We start from the raw sequence: 24,883 nt of genomic DNA, 5'->3' as shown, positions 1-24,883 counted from the left end.
AATTTCATAAAACACAGTTAAACTGAACAGAGAGTGGCTCCTGTTGATTTTCTCTACTGAGGAAGTAATAAAATTATAGTCTTATTTGGTAAGAGATAAAGCTGAAATTATTCACATTTCCACAGAAATGCTAAATGCCCCTTTACATGTAGAGTCCAGCTGGATAGGATTTACCCAGCCCTCCAACAAACCAAATTTGTGTTTTTCCAGACAGTGTTGTATCGTTCTCGGTTTGGTTTGACCCTCCCTTCTTGCAATTACAGAGAGCGATTAAAATGTACAATAGGCTTTGGTTTGAAAACTTGCAGAACAGCCAGCTTCATCGCTCTGCAGTTGGCTTTCCAGGCTAAGGCAGGTTTCCGATGTACAGATAAGTACCAAGACGCTTTGGCCCTAAACTCTGGAAAGAAGCCAAAGGAAAGTGAAGCTCCTGTCGGTAGCGTTTGTCCCGCTCAGAGAGCCCGGCGCTAGCGCATTCTTCGTGCAGTTATTGGCTGGGACTCTGCGTGCCGCTGTCGGCCAATGAAGACGCTGGAGATCGGGCCTCAGCCCGTCCCCTCTCGGCGCCCCGGGATGAGGCAGAGACTGAACAGCCGGCGAGCAAATCAACGGCATCCGGAAAGCCATGTCCGACTCCGCGCCCAGCGCTCAAGCGCTAACCCGCTGAAAGTTTCTCAGCGAAAAAGCTGGAAAGATCTGGACCCTGCTAAGAGGAACTGCCTTTGAGTGAGATGGTCCCAGAGGCCTGGAGGAGCGGACTGGTAAGCATCGGAAGAGTGGTGGGAGTTTTGTTTCTGCTTGGTGCTTTGCACAGGGCTTCTGCCGTCGTTCGCTATGAGATCCTGGAGGAAAGAGAGAAAGGTTTTGCGGTGGGCAATGTGGTCACGGACCTTGGTTTGGATCTCGGCAGCCTGTCAGCCCGCAGGCTCCGGGTGTTGTCCGGAACTAGCCGAAGGTTCTTTGAGGTGAACCGGGAGACTGGAGAGATGTTCGTGAATGACCGCCTAGATAGAGAGGAGCTTTGTGGGACACTGCCCTCCTGCACCGTAACTCTGGAGCTGGTAGTGGAGACCCCACTAGAGCTGTTAAGCGCGGAAGTGGTGATCCAGGATATCAACGACAACAATCCTTCTTTCCCTACCCGGGAAATGAAATTGGAGATTAGCGAGGCCGTGGCGCCAGGCACGCGCTTCCCGCTGGAGAGCGCGCACGATCCCGATGTAGGAAGCAACTCCTTACAAACCTATGAGCTGAGCCTAAATGAGTACTTTGCGCTTCGCGTTCAGACGCGGGAGGACAGCACCAAGTACGCAGAGCTGGTGCTGGAGCGCGCCCTTGATTGGGAGCGAGAACCAAGTCTCCAGTTGGTGCTGACGGCTTTGGACGGAGGAACTCCGGCTCGTTCCGCCACCCTTCCCATTCGCATCACCGTGCTGGACGCGAATGACAATGCACCTACCTTCAATCAGTCTTTGTACCGTGCGCGTGTGCTGGAGGATGCAGCCCCTGGCACTCCCGTGGTGCAAGTTCATGCAACCGATCTGGATGAAGGCCCCAATGGTGAAATCATTTACTCTTTTGGCAGCCACAACCGCGCCAGTGTGCGAGACCTATTCTCCTTAGATCCTGTAACTGGGGTGCTGACAATCAAGGGTCGCCTGGACTTCGAAGACACGAAACTCCACGAGATTTACATACAGGCCAAAGACAAAGGCGCCACTCCAGAAGGAGCACATTGCAAAGTTTTGGTAGAGGTTGTGGATGTGAATGACAATGCCCCAGAGATCACAGTCACCTCCGTGTACAGCCCAGTCCCTGAGGATGCCCCGCTTGGAACTGTCATTGCTTTGCTCAGTGTGATCGATCTGGATGCTGGGGAGAATGGATTGGTGACTTGCGAGGTTCCTCCAGGTCTCCCCTTCAGTCTTACTTCTTCGCTCAAGAATTACTTTACTTTGAAAACCAGTGCAGCCCTGGATCGTGAGACTGTCCCAGAATACAACCTCAGCATTACCGCTCGAGACTCCGGAGTCCCCTCTCTCTCAGCTCTTACAGTCGTGCAGGTACAAGTCTCTGACATCAACGACAACCCTCCACAGTCTTCCCAGTCCTCCTATGATGTTTATGTTGAGGAAAATAACATCCCTGGGGTTCCAATACTAAATCTAAGTGTCTGGGACCCAGATGCCCCGCAGAATGCTCGCCTTTCCTTCTTTCTCTTGGAGCAAGGAGCTGAAACTGGGCTAGTGGGCCGCTACTTCACAATAAATCGTGACAGTGGCGTCGTGTCATCCTTAGTGCCCCTGGATTATGAAGATCGGCGAGAGTTTGAAATAACAGCTCATGTCAGTGATGGGGGCACTCCGGTCCTGACTACCAACATCAGCGTGAATATATTTGTCACTGACCGCAATGACAATGCCCCCCAGGTCTTATACCCCCAGCCTGGCCGGAGCTCGGTGGAGATGCTGCCCAGAGCCACCGCTCCTGGCCATGTGGTCTCACGGGTGGTAGGCTGGGATCCCGATGCAGGACACAATGCCTGGCTCTCCTACAGCCTCTTGGGAGACTCCAACCAGAGCCTTTTTGCCGTGGGGCTTCACACAGGTCAAGTCAGCACTTCCCGTGCAGTCCAGGACACAGATGTGCCCAGGCAGACTCTTATGGTCTTGATCAAAGACAACGGGGAGCCATCACTGTCCACCACCGCAACCCTGACTGTGTCAGTAACCGAGGATTCTCCTGAAGCCCGGGCTGAGTTCCCCTCCGGCTCTGCCCCTCGGGAGCAGAATAAAAATCTCACCTTTTATCTACTCCTCTCTCTAATCCTGGTTTCTGTGGGGTTCGCAGTCACAGTACTGGGAGTGATTATATTCAAAGTTTACAAGTGGAAGCAGTCCAGGGACCTGTACCGAGCTCCAGTGAGCTCCCTGTACCGAACACCAGGGTCCTCTCTGCATGCAGACGCCGTGCGGGGTGGCCTGATGCCACCACACCTTTACCATCAGGTGTACCTCACCACCGACTCACGCTGCAGCGACCCGCTGCTGAAGAAACCTGGTGCTGCCAGCCCACTGGCCAGCCGCCAGAACACGCTGCGGAGCTGTGATCCGGTGTTCTATAGGCAAGTGTTGGGTGCAGAGAGCTCCCCTCCTGGACAGGTAAGGGTTAGCATCCCAGAACGATAGTAATGCTTTTTGATGCCTGCACCAGGTTCAGGAAGGAATGGAGCTGTTTTTTAGTGATGAAGATGATGTGATGCGTCCACATTTTCACCTTGCCCTGCCTAGATCAAACATCATGCCTTTGTGAAAAGGATGGCCTGGCTAGAGTGTGGTTTGTGGACCCACACAATGTAGAGTTGATTGACTCATGTGTGGCCCCAATTCCCACCCTCAGCACTCACTTGCCGTCACAACTAACCAATCTTGCTAAGGGGGCATTAAATGATAAGCCAAGATCTCAGCACTCAGAAATCAGCTTGGTGTCATTTGCATTGAGAACAAGCTGCTAGATATCTCTAACCGGTGACAGATGCTTGGAATATAGTACCTCATTTGTCCATCTTTCATTTGATTGCTACATCTTCATTAAAACTAATGGTTTACTGATAATGTTCCTTTGCCTACGCAGATCCTGTACCTTGTTCTCAGATGATTTTCTATGAAAGAAATAAAATTCTAGATGTCCTTCAAGTTTTAATTCAAGTACCCTGCTGGAAATAATATGTATATTACTTACAAAATATTTTTATGGTATAGTAGTATTATAGAAAATTTGGAAAATTTGGAAAATTGGGGCGCCTGGGTGGCTCAGTCGTTAAGCATCTGCCTTCAGCTCAGGTCATGATCCCAGGGTCCTGGGATTGAGCCCCATATCGGGCTCCCTGCTCCACGGGAAGCCTGCTTCTCCCTCCCCCACTTCCCCTGCTTGTGTTCCCTCTCTCGCTGTGTCTCTCTCTGTCAAATAAATAAATAAAATCTTAAAAAAAAAGAAAATTTGGAAAATAGAGAAAAGTATAAAGAAATAATTATAACTAACATGAATCCCCAAATCTAAAGATATAACCACCATTAATTATAAAAGTAAAAGTAACCATTTATTTTAAGAATAAATCCAGACAATCCAAAAGAACATATGGTACAAATTGAAAGTTCTTTTGTACCCCCAGTGAATAATCCCTATCCTTCCAGCATTATTTTTCTTAAGTATACACACAGTGTCAAAGGTAGGTAAATTTGTAACTTGAGAAAGGTAAAGCTTTCATTTATTCAGGCTGATGTGCAGGTAACTGCAAGGCTTTTGTCTTGGAGTGAAACTGATACACACTTCCAGTTGTGGGATAACCACTGTTATTTTATGACCAATAAAGTATATTAGTATACGAATAAGTATATTATTGTTATTAACCCTTGGATTTGGCAGTTAGACAAATGAGGCTCCACTATTTATCAGCTATGAGTCCTTGGCCAAGTTAATCTCAGAACCTGGTGTATCCTAAGTGTTAAAAAATTATTAGTTATTACTATTATTATTTTTATTATTTGCCCACCCCCAATCTTAAACACACCTTGGAAATGAGAAAGTCTGGAGACAGCCAGAAATGACAAAGTAGAGGCATAAATGGAAAGGCTAAGGAAAGATGACAGCCAGAAAAAGAAGCTGTCAGACTTGGTTGCACACTAGCGTTACCTGGGGACCCCTTAAAAATTCTGAAGCCTGGGCCACACCCAAGACCAATTAAAGCACAATCCCTGGGGGTGGGACACAGGGATCAGTATTGTTTGAAGGTCCCCAAGTGATTCTAAAGTGCAGACTAGTTTGAAACTACTGCTCTAGAATCTACCAGGCTATCAACACATTTATGAAGCGAAGTGTTATCCTGGTGTTCACAGAACCAGACTTACTGGGCCAGGCCGAACTTAGAAAATTCTGTTATTTCCCAACCTTAAAATATTCTATAGAATAGCTCTATAAACTTGCTGAAGTGCTGTGTTGTACACCTGAAACTAATGTAACACTGTCAACTATACTCAAATACATAAATAAATGTGGTATAAAAATACATATGTGTATAGAATAGCTCTAGAGGAGCAATGTAGAGAAGACATAAGAGGATGCTTCAGTCATCTAAAGAGAAAATCTTCCTAAACCACTAGCATCTGGGCAGCTGTTCTTAAAAAATCTAGAGCTGGTCAGTGGGTATGGAACCTCTTTGACGGATGACAGAAATGTTCTATAATTAGATTGTGGTGATGGTTGTATCCTTTTAGTATATGTGAATATACTAAAAACCATCAAATTGTGCATTTTATTATTTTTTTTAAAGATTTTATTTATTTGACAGAGAGAAACACAGTGAGAGAAGGAACACAAGCAGGGGGAGTGGGAGAGGGAGAAGCAGGCTTCCCGCTGAGCAAGGAGCCCGATGCGGGGCTCGATCCCAGGACCCTGGGATCATGACCTGAGCTGAAGGCAGACGCTTAATGACTGAGCCACCCAGGTGCCCCCAAATTGTAAATTTTAAATGAATGAATTTTATAGTATGTGAACTGTATCTCAATAAAGCTGTTTTTACCATGTAAAGATGGGAGAATCACACACCTGGTAGAAAAAGATCAAGTCAGGGATTTGTAGGATTAAGGCTTTATGATGTCCCAATGCTAGTAATCAACTGTATGCCTGTTTGTTTTGGTGTGAACTTGCAAATATTGAGACCTGTAAGAGGTCTAGTTCTTGGATATGAAAGGCATCAGTAAAAGGCCAGTTTATGGTCATACAGTTGACAAACTAGTCGAAAAATCATTTAAGATGTTATAGAAAGAGACTATTTCTTTCCAGACAAACCAAGGGTGGGAGTGGGGGGAATCCTAGTGCCACACATAGTAGATGTTTAGCTTTAGGCACGTCTCTTAACCTCTCTGAACTCCAGTTTCCTCATCTATAAAATAAAGATAATATCCTTCAAAATGGTTGTGTAAGTTAGAAGTAAGTCATATAAAGCATAGTGAATATAAAGTATTCATGTAAAGTCTTAAGTATTCAATAACTACTGTTGAACTAATGATAACAATAATTCACCATTTATTGAGCAACCCCATGTGCAGACACTATAAAAGATGAAAAGACACACTTCGTGTTATTATGGTGTCTAGGGTACCATAGGAAACAGAGGCAAAAAAAAAAAAAAAAAATGACAGTGAAGATCTGCATAACACAAGAGGCTGTCAGAGCAAAGGTAAAGAAACCCCTAAGCCAGCCTGGGGAAATCAGGAAGACTTCATAGAGGTGGTGATGCTTGAACTGAGAACATAAAGTTGAGCTGAAAGCTAAGAACTTAAGTTGAGAACTAAAAGGGAAGAAGGAAAAAGGTCCTTGCAGGAAATTTCATGCAGATGGATAATGATATTTCATGATTGCTGGACCTTAAAATATGTTTGTAAAACAGTCTTGGCAAGAGATAAAGTGCAGCAAGTAGGCAGGAGTTAGATCTTGTTATTTTTAGGCCAGACCCAGGAGTTTTGATTTTATTCTGTATCGATGATAGTCATTGCAGAATTTTGAACTCACATATGTATGATGCATCTAGGTTTTTTGTTTTAGAGCGATTATCCTGGCACCCATAAGTAAAATAGACTGGGGATATTGCTACTGAAGACAAAGAGAACAGTTAAAAGGCTGTTAAAATACTTGAGGAGAAGATTGATAAATGCTTGAACCACCACAGTGATAGTATAAATGGAAGGTGTTGAGTGTAGTATAATCGTCAGGACTTGTTGATTGACATGATATAGGGAGTCAGGGAGAGGAATGAGCCAAGGATGGCTCTGCCTGTCCCTCCGCTTTGCTGACTGAGGCAGCTGGGTTGATGCTGGTGCCATTCACTGTGATAGTGAATCCTGCCCCAAACACCTGGTAGGTCAGACTGATTGATACCTCCATCATTCCTCTGGGAGGAGGTTTAGTTGTTTTTTGGTTAAAAAAAAAAAAAAAAGATACAGAAAGCCAGATCCCTCTCTTTGAGACCAGAATGTAGGTTGCTAGCTTCACCAGAGTCAAAAGGATATTCCTGAGGATTACGGGTTTGGTTAAAAATCTGGGGAGGATAAGAAACCTGGGTTTTGCTGGTGGTTTTTGCAGCCTGTGGTGACCTAGGTGAGGATTCAGATGAGTTAAGAAATCTTATGTCCAGATCAGGCTGGATTTTTCTCTCTGTGCTCCTGATGTGTTTGTCACTAGGATTATAGTTTGCAGGTAACTACAGTGTGAGATGATCTGTGTTTCTGTGTGTGTGCAAGGTGGTAGCCAGGCTCCTGGGAGGGTCTAGTGTGAATTCAGTCTCTAGCTCCAAGAGGCCCCCTGGGGCCAAGTGAAAAGCTTGCTCATTTGAAACTGTCTCTTGTGGTAATTAACAACAAATCAAGCATACCATGGTGTCAGATAAACGGGATTTGTGGGCACAGAGCTGTTAGTGGCTGAACGCAATCATTCAAGGAAGCTATTAAATCTGTGAACATTAGCATTCTGCCAGGTAATGAGATCTAGTCCTTAGCGCCTCCCAGACACACTGATTCTTTACTGATTTGGAACATCTCCCTCTCCTGGCTCCCTCCACCTTGCTTCATCTCCTTCTATACTGTCCTTGAAATCCATGAATGGTAATTCAGTGTATCACTAGCTAGTGTCTGAGTAAGAGAGATTTGGTTTCTGCTGCACCTCCTGTTACAACAAAAACGTGTGCTGCATAAATTTAATTGGCTACACTAATGTGTAAGTCTTTCTGCAAAGAGATGGATATGTTTCTGAATAATCTGCAGAGGGGCAGAGTTTTGAGTATATGGCACTGCTTCTAATTAGTTGTTGCTCTAATACATCAGACTGAGGCAGAAACTACCCATTTAGAATATTGGTGGATGGCAACACTGGCTTGGACAAAGTGACCAGTCTCAAATGGCTACTCCTCTCTGGGCTGCAGGTTGCTAGGGCTCCGGCTGTCTGTTTCCCGCGCCTCCCCCAACCCCACCGAAAAGGGGCGGGGTAAGTTGGTGTGTTAGGGGGACAAAAGAACATACATACATGTTGTCTGCCTCTCATAGAGATAATAAACCTATAGAAAGAAATGCTGTTGATTGGGAGGAAGGCGAAAAGATAGGTGGTTTTTTGTTTTTGGGGTTTTTTTTTTTCCTCCAGTGCTGCGACGCATTAACCCTGCTGCTATTGGGATGTTCTCTGCTCAGCCTATTGGCTGAGCCCAGGAGCTGCTGTCTGCCAATCAGGTGGTGGAAGGCAGACAAATCTACCCCGCCACCAGCAAACACGGCGCGTAACCCTTGCGGCGCCGGCCCAGCCGCGCGCCAGAACGGCGCCACGAAAGAGAGAGAGGTGTCTCCAGCTGCTGTTGCCGTTTGGGGCGGGTCGGCTTCTTCTGCTTCCCAGGACCAGGTAGAGGGCTAGCGGGAAGCAGCAATGCTCCGCAAGGTGGGAAGCTGGGTAGAAATCTGCTGGGGGGCTACCCTTTTGTTCCTCATTTGCCACCTGGGTTACGTTTGTGGGCAGATCCGCTACCCAGTCCCAGAGGAGTCACAGGAAGGGACTTTTGTAGGGAATGTCGCCCAAGATTTCCTGCTGGATACAGAGAGTCTGTCAGCTCGTAGGCTGCAGGTTGCTGGAGAGGTGAACCAAAGACACTTCCGTGTGGATTTGGACAGCGGAACCCTGCTCATCAAGAATCCAATTGATCGAGAGGCACTGTGTGGACTCAGTACCAGCTGCATCGTGCCCCTGGAGTTTGTAACCGAAGGGCCTTTGGAAATGTACCGAGCGGAGGTAGAAATCGTGGATGTGAATGATCACGCCCCCCGATTTCCTCGGCAGCAGCTGGACTTGGAAATTGGGGAGGCCGCTCCTCCAGGACAGCGTTTCCCCTTGGAAAAGGCTCAGGATGCAGATGTGGGGAGCAATTCTATCAGCAGCTATAGACTAAGCTCCAACGAACACTTTGCACTGGATGTCAAGAAGCGCAGCGACGGCAGCCTGGTCCCAGAGCTGCTCCTGGAGAAGCCTTTGGATCGGGAGAAGCAGTCAGACTACCGCCTGGTGCTGACTGCTGTGGATGGAGGGAACCCCCCGAGATCTGGCACAGCAGAGCTCCGGGTATCTGTGCTGGACGTGAATGACAACGCCCCAGCCTTCCAGCAATCCAGCTACAGGATTAGCGTGTTGGAGAGTGCCCCAGCCGGCATGCTGCTCATCCAGCTCAATGCCTCTGACCCAGACCTGGGTCCCAGTGGTAACGTCACCTTTTCTTTCAGTGGTCACACCCCTGATCGTGTGAGAAACCTCTTTAGCCTTCACCCGACTACTGGAAAGCTTACCCTTCAGGGGCCCCTAGACTTTGAGAGTGAGAATTACTATGAATTTGATATTCGGGCTCGCGATGGGGGTTCTCCAGCCATGGAGCAACATTGCAGCCTTCGGGTGGATCTCCTAGATGTAAATGACAATGCCCCACACATCACAGTGACCTCAGAGCTTGGGACTCTTCCAGAGAGTGCAGAACCTGGCACTGTAGTGGCACTCATCAGTGTGCAGGACCCTGACTCAGGGTCAAATGGAGATGTGAGCCTCCGTATTCCTGACCACCTGCCATTTGCCCTCAAGTCTGCCTTCAGGAACCAGTTCTCCCTGGTGACTGCTGGGCCCTTGGACCGAGAGGCCAAATCCAGCTATGACATCATGGTCACTGCTTCTGATGCTGGGAATCCTCCTCTGAGTACCCAGAGGACTATTTTCCTCAATATTTCAGATGTGAACGATAACCCACCCTCTTTCTTCCAGAGGTCACATGAGGTGTTTGTTCCTGAGAACAATCGCCCAGGGGACCTGCTTTGTTCCCTTGCAGCCTCTGACCCAGACTCTGGCTTGAATGCACTTATCTCCTACTCTCTTCTGGAGCCCAGAAATAGAGATGTTTCAGCTTCTTCCTTTATCTCTCTGAACCCCCAGACAGGAGCTGTTCATGCTACTCGATCCTTTGATTATGAGCAAACACAGACATTGCAGTTTGAGGTACAGGCCCGGGATCGGGGCAACCCACCTCTTAGTAGCACCGTGACAGTTCGTCTGTTTGTGCTGGACCTCAACGACAATGCCCCAGCTGTGCTCCGCCCCAGGGCCCGGCCTGGTTCCTTATGTCCTCAAGCACTGCCTCCATCAGTTGGTGCTGGCCACCTAGTCACAAAGGTGACTGCTGTGGACTTGGATTCAGGTTACAATGCTTGGGTTTCCTATCAGTTGCTGGAGGCCCCAGACCCCAGCCTGTTTGCGGTCTCTCGCTATGCTGGGGAGGTACGGACGGCAGTTCCCATCCCAGCTGATCTCCCACCACAGAAGCTGGTCATTGTGGTAAAGGATAGTGGTAGCCCACCACTCTCTACCTCTGTTACTCTACTAGTGTCCTTGGAGGAAGATACTCATCCAGTTGTCCCCGATCTTCGAGAATCTTCAGCTCCAAGGGAAGGAGAATCCCGCCTGACCCTCTACTTGGCCGTATCACTAGTGGCAATTTGCTTTGTCTCCTTTGGCTCGTTCGTGGCACTACTCTCGAAGTGTCTGCGTGGGGCTGCCTGTGGAGTGACCTGCTTTCCTGCTGGCACCTGTGCCTGTCTCACCCGATCTCGAAGGAGGGAGGGGCTTCCTCCTTCCAATGGGATCCTCCGAATCCAGCTAGGGTCAGATGACCCTATCAAGTTTGTTGATGTGGGCGGCCACTCTCATGGCTGTACACCTTTGGCTTCTGCACCCACTCGGAGTGATAGCTTCATGATGGTGAAGTCACCCAGTGCACCTATGGCAGGGGAACCTGTTCGCCCAAGCTGCCCACCCTCTGATCTTCTGTATGGGCTGGAGGTGAGACCTTTGCAGGCTCAGCCAACGCTTGAGGGTTATTCTGATGCAGGCTTATGGCTGGGTCACATCCCAGCGACCGTTGGTCTGTCTGTGAGAGTCCGTAGTGAGTGGTAACTCTGTGGTAGATGGTGTGCTTTAGAAGTGTTTTGTGAATAATCAGGAAGCTGTCACAGATTAGTACTTGGGGTGGGTTATGCCCTTATCTGAGGGTAAGAAATGAAGGTAATGATCAAGAGTCAGGGTATTGTGGAAGCCTGCTGCCAGACTGTGGGAGCGTAGAACGCTCTGCTGCACCAGGGTAGGATGTCCCAGGCAGTCGCCTAAACCCAGGAGGAGTCTTTCTCTTCCTGAATGAGGAGGCCACATTCTGGACTACCTTGACTCTAGGTTACCATTTCCCAGTGAATTGAGGGGGACTAATATATTTGCCCCACAGTATCAAGTACTCCCTAACCCAATGTCGAGAGAACTCTCTGCTTGGAACAGCAGGAAGCACAAAGAGGAGAGAGCCCAGCGGGTAGGGGGGCATCAAGGTAGAGTCTGGATCTTCAGGAATCCCAGTCCCCACTGAGATTTGAGCTAGATACAGGAGAATGGGGGCAAGGGAGCATCACTTCTTTGGCAGGAAAAGCGATGTAAGTGAGATCACTTAATGTCAGAAAACTGGTCTACAGCTGAGGAACTCAGAGACAGCCACTCTGGGAGTCTTTAAGTCGAGTTGTGAAACCATAAATCCTAGAAACCGTGCCTAGCTTCTAGTCACTCTCCTGGGGGACCTGGATCAGTCCCGGGAACATTCCCCCTACCACGAGCTATTACGCTCATTCCACAGCTCAAGTAAGGGAGCTCAGAAAAGCTGAGTCCTGGAACCATCAGCTGACATTGAGATTCCTCAAAGCATTGATGGAGAGTCAGAACAAGGCTTGACAGGATCCTAACAAATCTTTTCTCTCAACTTAGCAGCGTTTGGCAGGATGGGGGAGGGGCGTTCACATGGGCTTTGCCTCCCCTGGAACGACACAATTTTGTTGGTTTAAGCAAAGTAGTGGGAGCTTCTGAAGTCCTGAGGGAAGTTGCTGGGACAGAACACTGAGAAGTTTTGTACCACTTTGTCTTCCCTGTTGAGCACCATCTGAGCTGTCAAAGTTTGCTGCCAAGGGGGCTGAATCAACCTGCAGCATGAAATGAGTGGGGAGGTAGGAGGTTTCATTGACACAGATTTGCCTGTTCCTAAGGTTTCCAGGACCAAGGAGACTTCATAATTGGTTGAGAGCAGACAGACTTTTTGGCCAATCAGACTCAGAGCAGAGGTGGGGGATCTGCTCTTCCTGCCCACCTCTCCTCCCCCTGTTCCCCAGCTCCACTCAGATTCAGTTCCCATCCCCCCCCCCCACCCACCCCCGCCATTTGGTGACTAAGAAGAACTGCTGCAGGCAGACAGACCTCGGAGCAATTTTTAAGAGGCTGGAAGGAGACATAAGGGATTTCAGCTGCTACATTCCAAGACCTGGGTCTACCTTGGAGACAGGACAGCACAGAGTCAGTGTCCAGGAAGGGCCTTCTGGGTCATGGGGCCTGAGACACCCCCACAGCTCGCTGGGAAATGGCAAGTGCTGTGCATGTTGTCCTTGTGCTGCTGGGGCTGGGTGTCCGGGCAGCTTCGTTACTCAGTGGTGGAGGAGTCTGAGCCGGGGACTCTGGTGGGGAATGTTGCTCAGGATCTAGGCTTAAAGGTGACAGATCTGTCGAGCCGCCGACTGCGGTTGGGGTCTGAGGAGAATGGACACTATTTTTCCCTGAGCTTGGTGAGTGGTGCTCTGGCAGTGAATCAGAAGATTGACCGAGAGCGCCTGTGTGGAGCCGCTACGAGCTGCCTGCTGCCCGTGCAGGTGGTGACTGAACACCCCTTGGAACTCATGCGCGTAGAGGTAGAGATCCTGGATCTCAATGACAACTCTCCTAGCTTCGCCACCTCGGAGCGAGAGATACGCATCTCAGAATCAGCTGCGCTTGGGGCACGATTCCCGCTGGATAGTGCCCAGGATCCGGATGTGGGCACCAATACCGTGAGCTTCTACACTCTAAGCCCCAGCAGCCGCTTCTCTCTGAACGTGAAGACCCTAAAAGATGGGAAGCTGTTCCCAGAGCTGGTGCTAGAGCGGCAGCTGGACCGTGAAGCCCAGGCAAGACATCAGCTGGTGCTCACTGCCGTGGACGGGGGTATCCCAGCCTGCTCGGGGACTACCCTCATCTCTGTCATAGTGCTGGACGTCAATGATAACGCCCCCACCTTCCAGTCCTCAGTTCTTCGTGTGGGGCTCCCAGAGAACACACCCGTGGGTACACTGCTACTCCGCCTCAATGCCACTGATCCAGACGAGGGCACCAATGGCCAGCTAGACTATTCTTTCGGAGACCATACATCTGAGGTAGTGCGTCATCTCTTTGGCCTAGACCCTAGCAGTGGAGCAATCCACGTGTTGGGTCCCATAGACTTTGAGGAGTCAAGTTTCTATGAAATTCATGCGAGAGCCCGTGACCAGGGACAGCCAGCCATGGAAGGCCACTGTATGATTCAGGTGGATGTGGGAGATGCCAATGACAATGCCCCAGAGGTACTACTGGCCTCTTTGGTCAACCCTATCCTGGAGAGCACACCGGTGGGCACAGTAGTGGGCTTGTTTAATGTGCGGGACCGAGACTCGGGGAGAAATGGTGAGGTGAGCCTTGAGATCTCCCCGGACCTGCCATTTCAGATTAAGCCTTCTGAGAACCACTACTCTCTGCTAACCAGCCAGCCTTTGGACCGGGAGACCACCTCCCACTATATCATTGAACTGTTGGCCAGTGATGCGGGCTCACCTCCCCTGCACACACATCTCACCATCAGGCTCAACATTTCAGATGTTAACGACAACGCACCCTACTTTAGTCAGCAGCTCTATACTGCTTACATCCCAGAAAACCGGCCTCCAGGTTCCCTTCTCTGCATTGTGGCTGCCTCGGATCCAGATACCGGGGTTAATGCTCACCTCACCTACTCCATTGTGGGGAATCAGATTCAGGGAGCCCCAGCTTCCTCCTTTGTATACGTCAACCCTGAGGACGGGCGAGTCTTTGCCCAACGCACCTTTGACTACGAATTGCTGCAAATGCTGCAGATCATGGTGGGGGTTCGAGACTCTGGCTCTCCCCCACTGCATTCTAACACCTCTCTGCATGTGTTTGTCCTGGACCAGAATGATAACGCGCCAGCTGTGTTGCACCCAAGACCTGGCTGGGAACTCTCAGTCCCCCAGCGTCTCCCTCGCTCTGCTCCTCCCGGCTCCTTGGTCACCAAAGTGACAGCTGTGGATGCTGATGCAGGCCACAATGCATGGCTCTCTTATTCACTGTTGCCACAGTCTACGGCTCCAGGACTGTTCCTGGTGTCTGCACATACTGGCGAGGTGCGCACAGCCCGGGCCTTACGGGAGGATGACTCTGACACCCAGCAGGTTGTGGTCCTGGTGAGGGACAACGGTGACCCTTCCCTCTCCTCTACAGCCACGGTGCTGCTGGTTCTGGAGGACGAGGATCCCGAGGAAATGCCCAAGTCCAACGATTTCCTCTCACACCCTCCTGAGCGTTCAGACCTTACCCTTTACCTCATTGTGGCTCTTGCAGCCATCAGTCTCTTATCCTTAGTCACCTTCACCTTTCTGTCAGCTAAGTGCCTTCGGGGGCACACAGATGCGGATGGGGGTGGGAGCCAGTGCTGCAGGCGCCAGGACTCCCCCTCTCGGGACTTCTATAAGCAGTCTAGTCCCAACCTGCAGGTGAGCTCAGACGGCACGCTCAAGTACATGGAGGTGACGCTGCGGCCCTCGGACCCGCAGAGCCACTGCTACAGGACGTGCTTCTCACCAGCCTCGGATGGCAGTGACTTCACTTTTCTCAGGCCCCTCAGTGTCCAGCAGCCCTCAGCTCTGGCGCTGGAGCCTGATGCCTACCGGTCCCGCTCCAATACGCTGCGGGAGCGGAGCCAGGTGAGGGGCTCCACACCGCCCAGGGTGACACCTGTGGGCTGCGATGGAGAAGCAGCCCATCCCCAAAAGGGACTTTTTGCATCCGTTCCTCTTGGGGTGGGGCTGAGGGTCGTGGGGGCGGAGGGGGGCGTGGAGCTCAGTGTTGCCTGCACTCCACCTGATTTTTGGGACCATTTGGACTGATTGCGTGGAACGCCAAAGTGGGGATAGGACTCTGAGTACCGGGAGGTGGTGGTGATTGTAGGTGAGGGGAAGTAGAACCAATCCCTGCCAGCTGGCATCCAGTAATCTTTTATGGCCGGGGTTGGGTGGGGGCGTGGTCCTGGGTGGAGTCAGTCGCCAATCTACTCCTGCACCCAGCCTGCTTGACTCCCGAGCCAGCTTGCTCTGCCAGCCTTTAGGTTTCCTCTTTCTACTCCCTTGATGGGTGACTTCACCGTTAATGTCCGCCATCCCTACTCCCCCCCACCCTCCCCGTCAAACAATGCATCTGTAGACAGTATAGGTGCACACCCAGGCTTCAAGCATGTCCTCCCTGCAGAACACACCCACTGGTCACATGCACCAATGGGCTTGCCTCACCACACACACACACACCCAGCACTTGGTCGTACATGCACGCCACCTTTAACTGCCAGTGCTTGCTATCAAGTTTACATGCGCTGGCTGTCCCCAGGCCCCTCACAGCTTCCCAACCACCTGGCTGCTGGCCTCGGAGGTACTCACAGCTGACTGATCACACCCTGGTGAGGATCCCATGGCGTGGTTTCCCAGGGCCTGCAAGGACTCAGGAGCCTTTTCCTGCTTCCACCTGGGGCTAGACCAGGTCACCTCTGTGCAAGAATATGAGTCTGGGAACTCTAGGGCCAGGGTGGGCTGCTCCATCCCGCTGGGGCTCCGAGCAGAGGTCAGCGTTGCCTCCGGCCCAGAAGCCTTGGGGGCTGGTTGAGCTACCCTGGGGCCCAAGGGTAGGATAGGCAGCCTGGGACTTCAGTGACAGTCACTGCCTGTCCTATCACAGGAAGTGGGAACGTGGAGCACCTGGACCCTGGACACTCAGAGATAGGCTTTTGGCTCCGTCGTAACCTTGATGTGTTCCTGTGATCTAGGGTCAGGGCTTTGGGGGTTGCCAAAGTATCTGAGATTCCATCAAGTCCTTCCTTCTTGGCCTGATGGAAAGCCACAGCCTCTGCCAGATGCCAGTGGGCCCTCATATGTGGGGCAACTATAGTAGTAAAAGGCACAAGTTTCCACAATCTCAGGAGCTTTTATTTAAACTATAGTTACGTTCCTCCCTGCCCCTACCGAATCAGAATTAGAGTTTGAAACAACAACCCTATGTGATAGCTGATTGAGAGAGCCTTTCTGCGATACCTCCTCCGAGTACCGCACCTCACTCGTTCTTCCCAAGATTTTTGTTGGATACCAGCTTCCTCACCTTATGACTGAATTTCACCAAGGTCACATGACTTGCTCAAGTTCACAGGGTAAGTGGTAGAGAAAGCTCTAACTCAGGTCTAACTCCAGAATTTGTACTTTGAGTCGCTTGCACTTGTAAAGCTGGAGGAAGGAGGGCAGTCTTCATCTGCTGGGATGGGGCATAGATGGGATTCTTTCCCTTTTAGGGCTTTATGTTAGAGAAAAGTCTTCTGGGGCTCCTTATCCCTGAGCAGCCCTTACTGAACACGCTTTGGACCCGCCGTCCTTACATAGGTTGTGAGTTTTACCCAGCAACTCTCTTCCAGTCTGTCATGGTTCTTGCATCTCTGTGTAGATTCTCCTGTGTCTAAGGCTGAGGAGTAGGCATCCCAGTGCCGTTCCCCACGGCAGTCCTGGACTGGTGCTGGTGACTCATGGTGTACCTGGGATGCTAAATTTCTGGGTTCTGCTCATATCACTGCCACCTGTGAGCCTCAGAGTGAGTCATTTGGCAGCCTCTGGTCTTTCTTCTCCCCAGTGTAATCAGAGATACATTTCTCCTCTGCTTCTGGGAGTGAGTGTGAGAGTTAATTACCAGCACACCTCAGAATGGTTAAGGAGATGGCTCTTGGAGTGCTGTGTGTGTGTGTGTGTGTGTGTGTGTGTGTGTGTGTGTGTGATGGGATAATACACCCTCTGGTCTCGGGAGGGAAGCGTCTGGCCAAAGTCCCACACCGTCCTCCAGGTGGGACATGACTACAGATCAGCCCCTTAGGAGCCCTGGAGACTTAGCTGGCTCTGCTTGGAGGCTGTGGGAGCTTGATCTCTGCTGGGCTCCATCCCGGCAGTTTTCTCTATCCCAGACAGAGCGGCCTTGTTCTCTCCTCCTCAGTCACAGCCATTGTCTGGCAGAGTTCTGGGGGTGAGAGGTGTCCTGGGGCTTGGATGCCCTGCAAAGAATCAGTCTGGCATGACTCCTAAATTAATAATGTGTTTAGCTGTGGGAAGGGGTCGTCAAGAGCCAAGGGCCTGGAGGAGGGCTCCTTCTGAATATGTTACAGCACAACCTGGCGCAAAAAGGGTTACCCAGAGCAGCGGCCATCTTGCTGCAAGGAGGCTTTGTTCCCAGCTGAGGAGCTGAATAAATTCCTTCTAGGGCTGGTGGAATTCTCCCTGGGGGGGTGGGGTGGGGGGCTTCTCTGCACCCTTGGGTTCCACAGAAGATACTTTCTGCCCTTGAATCTCAGCTCAGCAGTTCTGAGTCAGGCAGGGAGGAATGGGCTCTTTCTTTAGCAAAGGAGTCGGGGTGTGCTCACTGTGGTCAGATCAATGTTATTTTATCTCTTTGCCTCTGGTACTTCAGACCTCTGAGACCTGGGGTACGTTTTGTCTTTGGAGATGAGTCTGCCCCTCCCTCCTCTTATCCTCTTTTCTTCTCTGTGTCCATCTCCCTCTTTCCCTCCCTGCCCAGCCCCGGGGCTCGGGTGACATTCTGACTGCTTATGGGTCCTCAGCCCCTTTCCCTCTGTTTTCTCCACAGCAAGCCCCGCCCAACACGGACTGGCGATTCTCTCAGGCCCAGAGACCCGGCACCAGCGGGTAGGTGACTTCCTCTCCAGCCCACCCTCTTCTCTGCGGCATGTTCTCAGGGATGACGGGGGAGGAGGTGGGGGAGGGCTCAGCATGTGCTACAAGGGGCTCCTTCCCTCAGTTCCGGATTTCAGGGGGGTTTTAGTGTACTGGGGGCTGCTACACAGACCCCAGAAGGAAGAGGCTTCTACTCTGGCTCTTCTGAAAACTCATTCCACACACTCAGCCCCTCCCTTCTCCCCAGGTAACCTTCTCCTATCTCCTGGTCTTAAAGTGGTCTCTGGGTGGAAAGGAAGCGTTCTATACCCATCTAATTCCTACGTCCCCCTGCTCCAGGTTGGGCTGGGGTTCAGGCAAAGACTCGGGGGGCGGGGGGCAGGAGGGAAGGGAGGCCCTGTCAGCAGTCAGAGCCTCCTCCAGAGCCAACAGGTGAGGGAGGCCAGGCAGCTGTGGGGGAAGGTGGAGACTGCACAGCTGGAGGTGGGCCTGAGGGGGTAGCTCAAGGGGTAGGTCTCCCTGGTCCTGCCCTGGCTCCAGGCTGCCCTAGGTCCCGCAGCTGGTCCTGCCTCTCTACCTACAGGCCTCTTGTCTCTGCCACTCTTTCTTATCCCTCTGCCCTTTCTCTCTCTCTCCCTCTCTTTCTGTCTCCGCCTCGGTTTCTGTCTTTATTGCTGCATCTTCGTCCCTACCATTTGTGTCTGCTTGCACGGATCTGTGCCTCACGCTGCACCTGCCATGCCGGGTGCTCAGGAAATGTGGAATTAATGAATAAATGTGACTCCTCCTTAGTCTCAGTCTCTGTTTCTTCTCCTTTCTGTTTCTGCCTCCCTTTTTCCTTGACCTCTTTTCCGTCTCTCCCTCTTGCCTAGCGTCTTTGTGCTCCTCTGTCTCCAGTCTCTTGGTTTCTTAATCTCTTGCTATTTATGCTTTCCTCTCTGTTCTCTTTCCTTGTCTCTGTCTCTCTCTGTATGTCTCTCTAAGTGTATAGTCTCTGTCTGCATCCCTGGGCCTCTTTCTGTTACTCTTTCTTTATCTCTCTTCATCTCCCTTTTATCCTGTCTCTTATTTCTTTGTACTTGTGGGCAAGCCAGCACACACGTGCCCCCCCTCCCCCTCCCCCCCTACACACAGTGTCTTTGATCAGTGCTTACCACCACACTCTCTCATCCCGGCTGCCCCAGCTGCTCATTTCAATCCAGTGTGAATTCCTGCTGAGACAGGAACCCCCTGCGGGTGGTGGGGAGGGAAACTGTAGAAAGACCTTCAGTTGGTCTGAGGGGAGTGGGGTGGGCTCGGGGCCAGGCCTCCCTGTTAGAAGTCAGGAGCCTGGAGGAGTCCAAGGAACCCAGGAGAGAGAGAGGGGGCAGAGCTTAGGCCCCCTTCCCCTGCCTCCTTGCTGGCTGGGCCCTTACTGCCCACATGTCCCCACATGCCTGGATGGTGAGGACGCACTGCCACAAGGACCCAGGAGACCTTGGTATGCGGTGGAGCCTCCACCTCCTGCAGTCCTGCACATGTATCCAGAACCCGGGACATTTCCTAGAAGGCCCCTAGGAGGCAGCAAGCCAGATGGCTTGGACTGCCCTTGCCCCTCCCTTGACCCCATCTGTCTTGTTTTGCCCCAGTGGTCTTGCCAGCCTTTCTGTCGCTTATCTGTTAGGTCATTCATGTGTTCACTCACGTGTTCATTCATTCATCACTTATTTATTGGGCCTCTACTATGAGCCAGGCCCTGTTCTAAACACTGTCCTACAAGAATGAACAAGCAGACATCATCTTTGAACTCAAAGACTTCCAGGCCAGCAGGTGAGAGAGAAAATTGACAACAAATCGCACTAAAAATGTCTAGTTGCAAATCATAGCAAGTTCATGTGAGTGTAGAGAAAGCCTCCAGGAGGAAGTGAGCTGAGGTGGTGAGAAGCACTGGGCAGCTTGTGGCCCCTGTACCCCCCACCTCCACCCCAGACCGTGTACTGGTCCTGGAGCAGAATTCAGAATATATGCTGCCCCTGGAAGGCCCACAGACTGCTTGTGATGTGCCCTCTGGGTTGAGCACCTTACCCCTGCCTCAAGCCCCTTTTCATCAAATGAGAGACTTGGTGGCCTGAAATACACATAGGAGCTCTTGGGGAGATGTAAGAGAAGGCTCCCTTCCTTAGTTAACTTGAGGGGGATGGGACACACATTCCTGTCGGAATTCCGAAATGGCCCAGATGAAATGAACATTAAGGGCTCAGTCCAGCAACTGCAGCTTTTCTCCTTCATTCATTCCATAGTTAGTAAGCACCTCCTGGAGGCCAGGTCGTACTCTAGGTGTAGGAGGTAATAAAATAGGCCTGTTCCCGGTCCTTGAGGAGTTTACCATATGTTGAGTGAGACAAATATTAACCAAAAATACAAAATAAGTGTAAGATTGCAGTTATCCCAAGTGCTATGAAGAGCAGTACCTGGTGGTGAGAGCATAAAATAGGGGTTTGACCTGGTCTGGGAGCAGAGGGAACTCTAAGAGGAAATGAGGTGTTGCTGAGATCTGAAGGCTAAGTATGAAATAACCAGCTGAAGGAAGGAGGGAAGAGCATATGCAAAGGCCCTGTGGTGAGGCCTCTCAGGATCAGCAGACTGACGGGGAATTCTTTCTTTGCTGCCATTCTGGTGAGTCCACTGGAGTGAGAGGACGAAGAGGGGAGATTTCTCTTGTTCAGCCTAACTCTGGTTCCGGCCCTCCGCCGCTTCTCTGCTCCACTTCCTCCCTACCATCTTGGCTACTGGCACACCAACTTCAGAGCAGGGCTGCTGTTGAGTTCTCCAGTAAACCCAGTCCAAGTTCAAGTCAGTGCTGGGTCACATTGCCTAGACCAAAGGGAGAAGGACAAGTTGTGAAGTTCCCTGCTTGCCAGGTGCTCCTCCTTCCAGCCAGTGTCCCTTCTCGAGTCACCCTTCTGGCTTCCTGTCCTGGCAGCTGTTACCTCAAGCGCTGAACCCAGCAAACCACTTGTCCCTTCTCAGGCTGTAACCCAGGCCCCACCCTGCAGCTGTTCCCAGTCTCTGCACAGAGGGGAGAGTCTCCATTTAGCTTCTCCTGGTCTCCACTCTGTTCTCCCTTGATGGCTCCACCATCCCCTTCCACTCCCCCTCCTCAGAGAGACACTCGCCCTGCTCCCCCCCAGCTTAGGCCGTCACTCAGCAGGCAAGTAGCAACTTATTTTTTGCTGCTTATAAAAAAATACATGCTCGATATAGAAGCATGAGAAATAGAGGAAAAATTTAGAAGAGAAAGCACTCTAATTTCACAACCCAGAGAGCCCCCTCCAATAACATTTTTTTGAATGTGGAAATCGTCAAATCTGTACAAAAGTAGAATGGTCTAATGAACCTCTGTGATCCCAGTGTCCAGCTCCAACTAATGCCCTACTTTGTTTCGCTTGGGTCTCCACCCTGTTACCCCCTTGAACTATTTTGAAACAGATCTCAGCCTTCATATAATTTCATCTGAGTCTTCACTGTCTTTAACAGACAGTTCTTTTTTTTTTTTTAACACGTAAGCACTCACAGTAATATTGATAAACTAATAATACATTAATACTAAATAATATATTAATAAACTAGTATTATCAGAAATCCAGTCTATATTGACATTTCCCCGATTATATGTCTCTCTGTTAACTCATTTGTGCACTTACCCAAATTAAGGGCCACATTTTGTATTTGGTTGAGTGTCTCAAATCTCTTAAGCTCTTTAATATTTTCATATGTCTATTTCTAAACTTTTTTCTTTGTGCACTCAAACAACATGCACCGGTGTCTTGTCTTTTTTTTAATCTGATTCACCTAAACAAATTGTTCACAAACTTGTTCACAAAATATTAAGAACTCTTATTCCTGATGAGGTGGTATATTTCTCTCCCCAGTAATTGAGTTCCATCAGCATTATCACCTCTTTGTGTTCTCTTTGCAGGATACCACGAGAATTTCCCCGTGGCAGGAAAAAAATGTTCAGAATATAATTGTTGCCTAACAGCCCCTCATATGGACATAGGATGTGTATTTTAAAAGGCTGACAGGCTTTTACTATGTCAAAAAATACATATGTATTTATATTTTAACACAGTTAAATCCAGGCTTTTGTCAGAGGGGATGTCCCCAGATTTCTCCCTTTTTGCATCCTGCTACAGGGAGCTGTTTTTCCACAGCCCAGCCTCTGGGACGTCCCCCCCCCCGCCCCCATCCAGCGCACCTGAATACAGACTCCTTAGGGCAAGAATGCCATCTCTCAACTCTTACGTCTTAGGGCCTGCCACAGGCGCTGACACGTAGGAGATGCTTGGAAAATGGTCAATTAGAGGTAGTCCATCGCCTGCACTTTTATTTTTCACCGTCTCCTAAATCCTGGAGGAGCCCCCTGTCCCCGCTGCAGGGGCTCCAAGGCCTCCGTGGGGAAGGCCAGTGCAGTGCTGTGTATAAGAGCACGGGCTTCAGGATCACAGGAGGCCCCTTCAGGTTGCAGTTCTGCCGGTGAGCAGCTGTGCAGCTTCGGGAGTCTCTCAGCCCCTCTGAGCCCGGCATTTATCTGCTGGAAAAGAGAGAGAATCATAGTAACCCTTACCTGCAGGTGGTTCTGAGGCTCAAATAGGCGAGCTACCTAAGCTATAACTGAACTGTATATAAACTAAATATAAACTGTGTATAAACTAAATATATATAACCAAATTATATATACAACTAAATTATATGTAATTTAGTCAGCCCAGAACCCAGAGAATAGGAAGCTCTCAGCAAATTGTTCAAAAAGAAGTCTCTCCCCCTCCACTTACCTCGTGCCCAGCTTCACAGAGCTGGCAGCCTGCTCATCTGCTTAGCCTCCAGCCTTTAACCATTGCCCAAGAATCCTCCCCAGAGCCCAGCCCGTCATGGTTCCAGGCCCACCCCTTCACTCACCTTTATTCCCTCAACACCATTACCCAGTCCCCGCAGGGCATCTTCCTAACCTAGTATCTGATGCTGTTGTTCACCCCGGAGCCCTTCTCTCTGCTTCCCCTCCTTGACCTTGTGCTCCCAACTCCATCCCAGTCAGGCTCTTCATCGAGGCATGAGCTCATCTGCCTCAGCCTTGTGCCCTCTAGCAGGCCCAGTGACAGCTCAGCAGGGCTGCAAGTAAAGACCCCTGGATTTCCACGGAGACAGAGTTGACTGAGGCCCCATCCCTGGGCTCCTGTCCTCCCAAAGGTACCTTTAACCCTTGGTCCTCTCCCAGGAGCAAGAGTGATCTTTAAAGACTTAAATCCCATCGTGACAGCCCCCATTCCCCCACTTTAAACACCTGAGTGACTTGCCAGAGCTCTTAGGATGAGACCAAAATCTTTAGTGTCCATTTCTACATCCTCAGCCCCTGACACCACCTCCCCCTGGGGCGGCCACACTGGCTTCCCTTAGTCTGTTGAACTGGCCAAGCTTTTCGCAGCCTCAGAGGCTTGGGCCATGTTACTCTCTCTAACTGGAAAGCGCTCTCCCCCAGCACTACATCTTCTCCTAGATACTTCACTTTACTTCCCAGTTTTTCACTTTGAAATGTTTCAAGCTTGTCAAAAAGTTGACTTGTCAAAAATAGTGTGATGAACATGGAAATACTGTTTTTACCTAGATTAATCAATTGTTAATATTTTGCACATTTGTTTTTCTCTCTCTCCACACACACACTAAACTTTTTTTTCCTGAACCATTTGAGAGTGGCAGACGACATAATATTTGAAAAACTTCAGTATATAACTCCTAATAATAGTAGCATTCTCCTACAAACCATAAAAGAATGTACGTTTGAGAAATTTAACACTAATGCAATAAAATATTTAGTCCACTAGCAGATTTTCATAAATGTTCTTGAAATGTCTTTTTAACCTGTTTGGTGGTTTTTTGTGGTTTTTGGTTTTTGTTTTTTAAAGTAAGCACTGCACCCAAAATGGGGCTTGAATTCATGACTCTAAGGCTGCGGGCTTTACGGGCCGAGCCAGCCACACCTCTGGTTTTTTTTTTCAAACCTAGGATTCAATCAAAGAGCATGAATTGCATTTGCTTGCCATCTCTCTCTCATCTCCTTTAATGTAGAACAGCCTCCTTACCTTTTTTGTTTGTTTTTCATGACAGACATTCTTTAGAGTCCAAGCCAGTTGTCTTTTAAAATGTCCCACAATCTGGATTTGCATTTTCTCACAGCGAAAGCAGGTTGGCAGTTTTGGTAGGAATACTGCCCGTGCGACACTGTGTACCCTCCCACTGCATTACATGGGGAATGATTTCATGTCCGTCTGTCCAGCTGTCAGTGATACTCACGGTGTTCACTTAGTTAAGTGGTATCTCCAGATCTCTCCATTACAAAGATATTTTTAAATAATTGATTAATAAGTACTCTGTGAGTGGTATTTGAGACTGTGCAACAACCTTCCACTTTTAATATTTTAGTATTCACTGATGATTGCTGGTTATAAGGTGGTGATTTTCTGTCATTCTTCCTACTTTCGTTTCGCTGGAATTGTCCTGCAAATCACCTGGAAATTTCTTCCAATTTAAATTGCCTGTCTTCTAATGTCCCTTTTCCTCAGGGAAGCCTGGACTGAGTGAGCTGCCTAGACCCTGCTAAATCAAGACTTCCCCCTACACCGTGCTCTTGGCCTCATGGCACTTGTCACAGTCACGATTAAATAATTGTGTAATTATTTAATGTCAGCCTCTCAATATGGACCATGAGCATCATAGAGACAAACTATTTCCGTCATGTTCCCAACTATAACCCCAGTATCTAGCCCAGGGTCTGGTGCACAGTCATTGCTCAGTAAATGTCGGTTGAATAAGTGGACACAGCATTCCACCTCTTCTCACTCTGAGAGAGAAACGAGCCTACTTTCCCCTCCAACCCTAACTCTCCCTTTGATGTGACTGCAGCTGTG

General features: G+C 49.8%; 2 protein-coding genes across 7 annotated transcripts in view; both read left to right on the top strand.

Annotated features, from left to right (window-relative positions):
• Positions 1–671: 671 nt before the first annotated feature.
• Positions 672–24,883, top strand: part of LOC116632470 (protocadherin gamma-C4) — a 32,381-nt gene continuing 8,169 nt past the window's right edge. Inside the window, exons 1-2 of one of the 6 annotated variants that reach the window (XM_032404507.1) lie at positions 672–761; positions 17,896–17,954. In XM_032404507.1, the coding sequence (XP_032260398.1) occupies positions 732–761; positions 17,896–17,954 (89 nt within the window). In that variant the 5' untranslated portion in view covers positions 672–731. The other 5 variants (XM_032404506.1, XM_032404503.1, XM_032404504.1 and 2 more) reach the window with 5 other exon arrangements.
• On the top strand, positions 705–3,782 carry LOC116632471 (protocadherin gamma-C3-like). Its single transcript, XM_032404508.1, is given in 3 exon segments — positions 705–3,177; positions 3,180–3,233; positions 3,236–3,782. Coding segments are annotated over 3 exon segments (2,577 nt in total). The 5' UTR covers positions 705–731; the 3' UTR covers positions 3,313–3,782.

Source organism: Phoca vitulina, unplaced genomic scaffold (assembly GCF_004348235.1).
Source record: "Phoca vitulina isolate PV1807 unplaced genomic scaffold, GSC_HSeal_1.0 scaffold6, whole genome shotgun sequence".
Classification (NCBI taxonomy): domain Eukaryota; kingdom Metazoa; phylum Chordata; class Mammalia; order Carnivora; family Phocidae; genus Phoca; species Phoca vitulina.
This window is presented reverse-complemented; position numbering and strand designations above follow the sequence as displayed.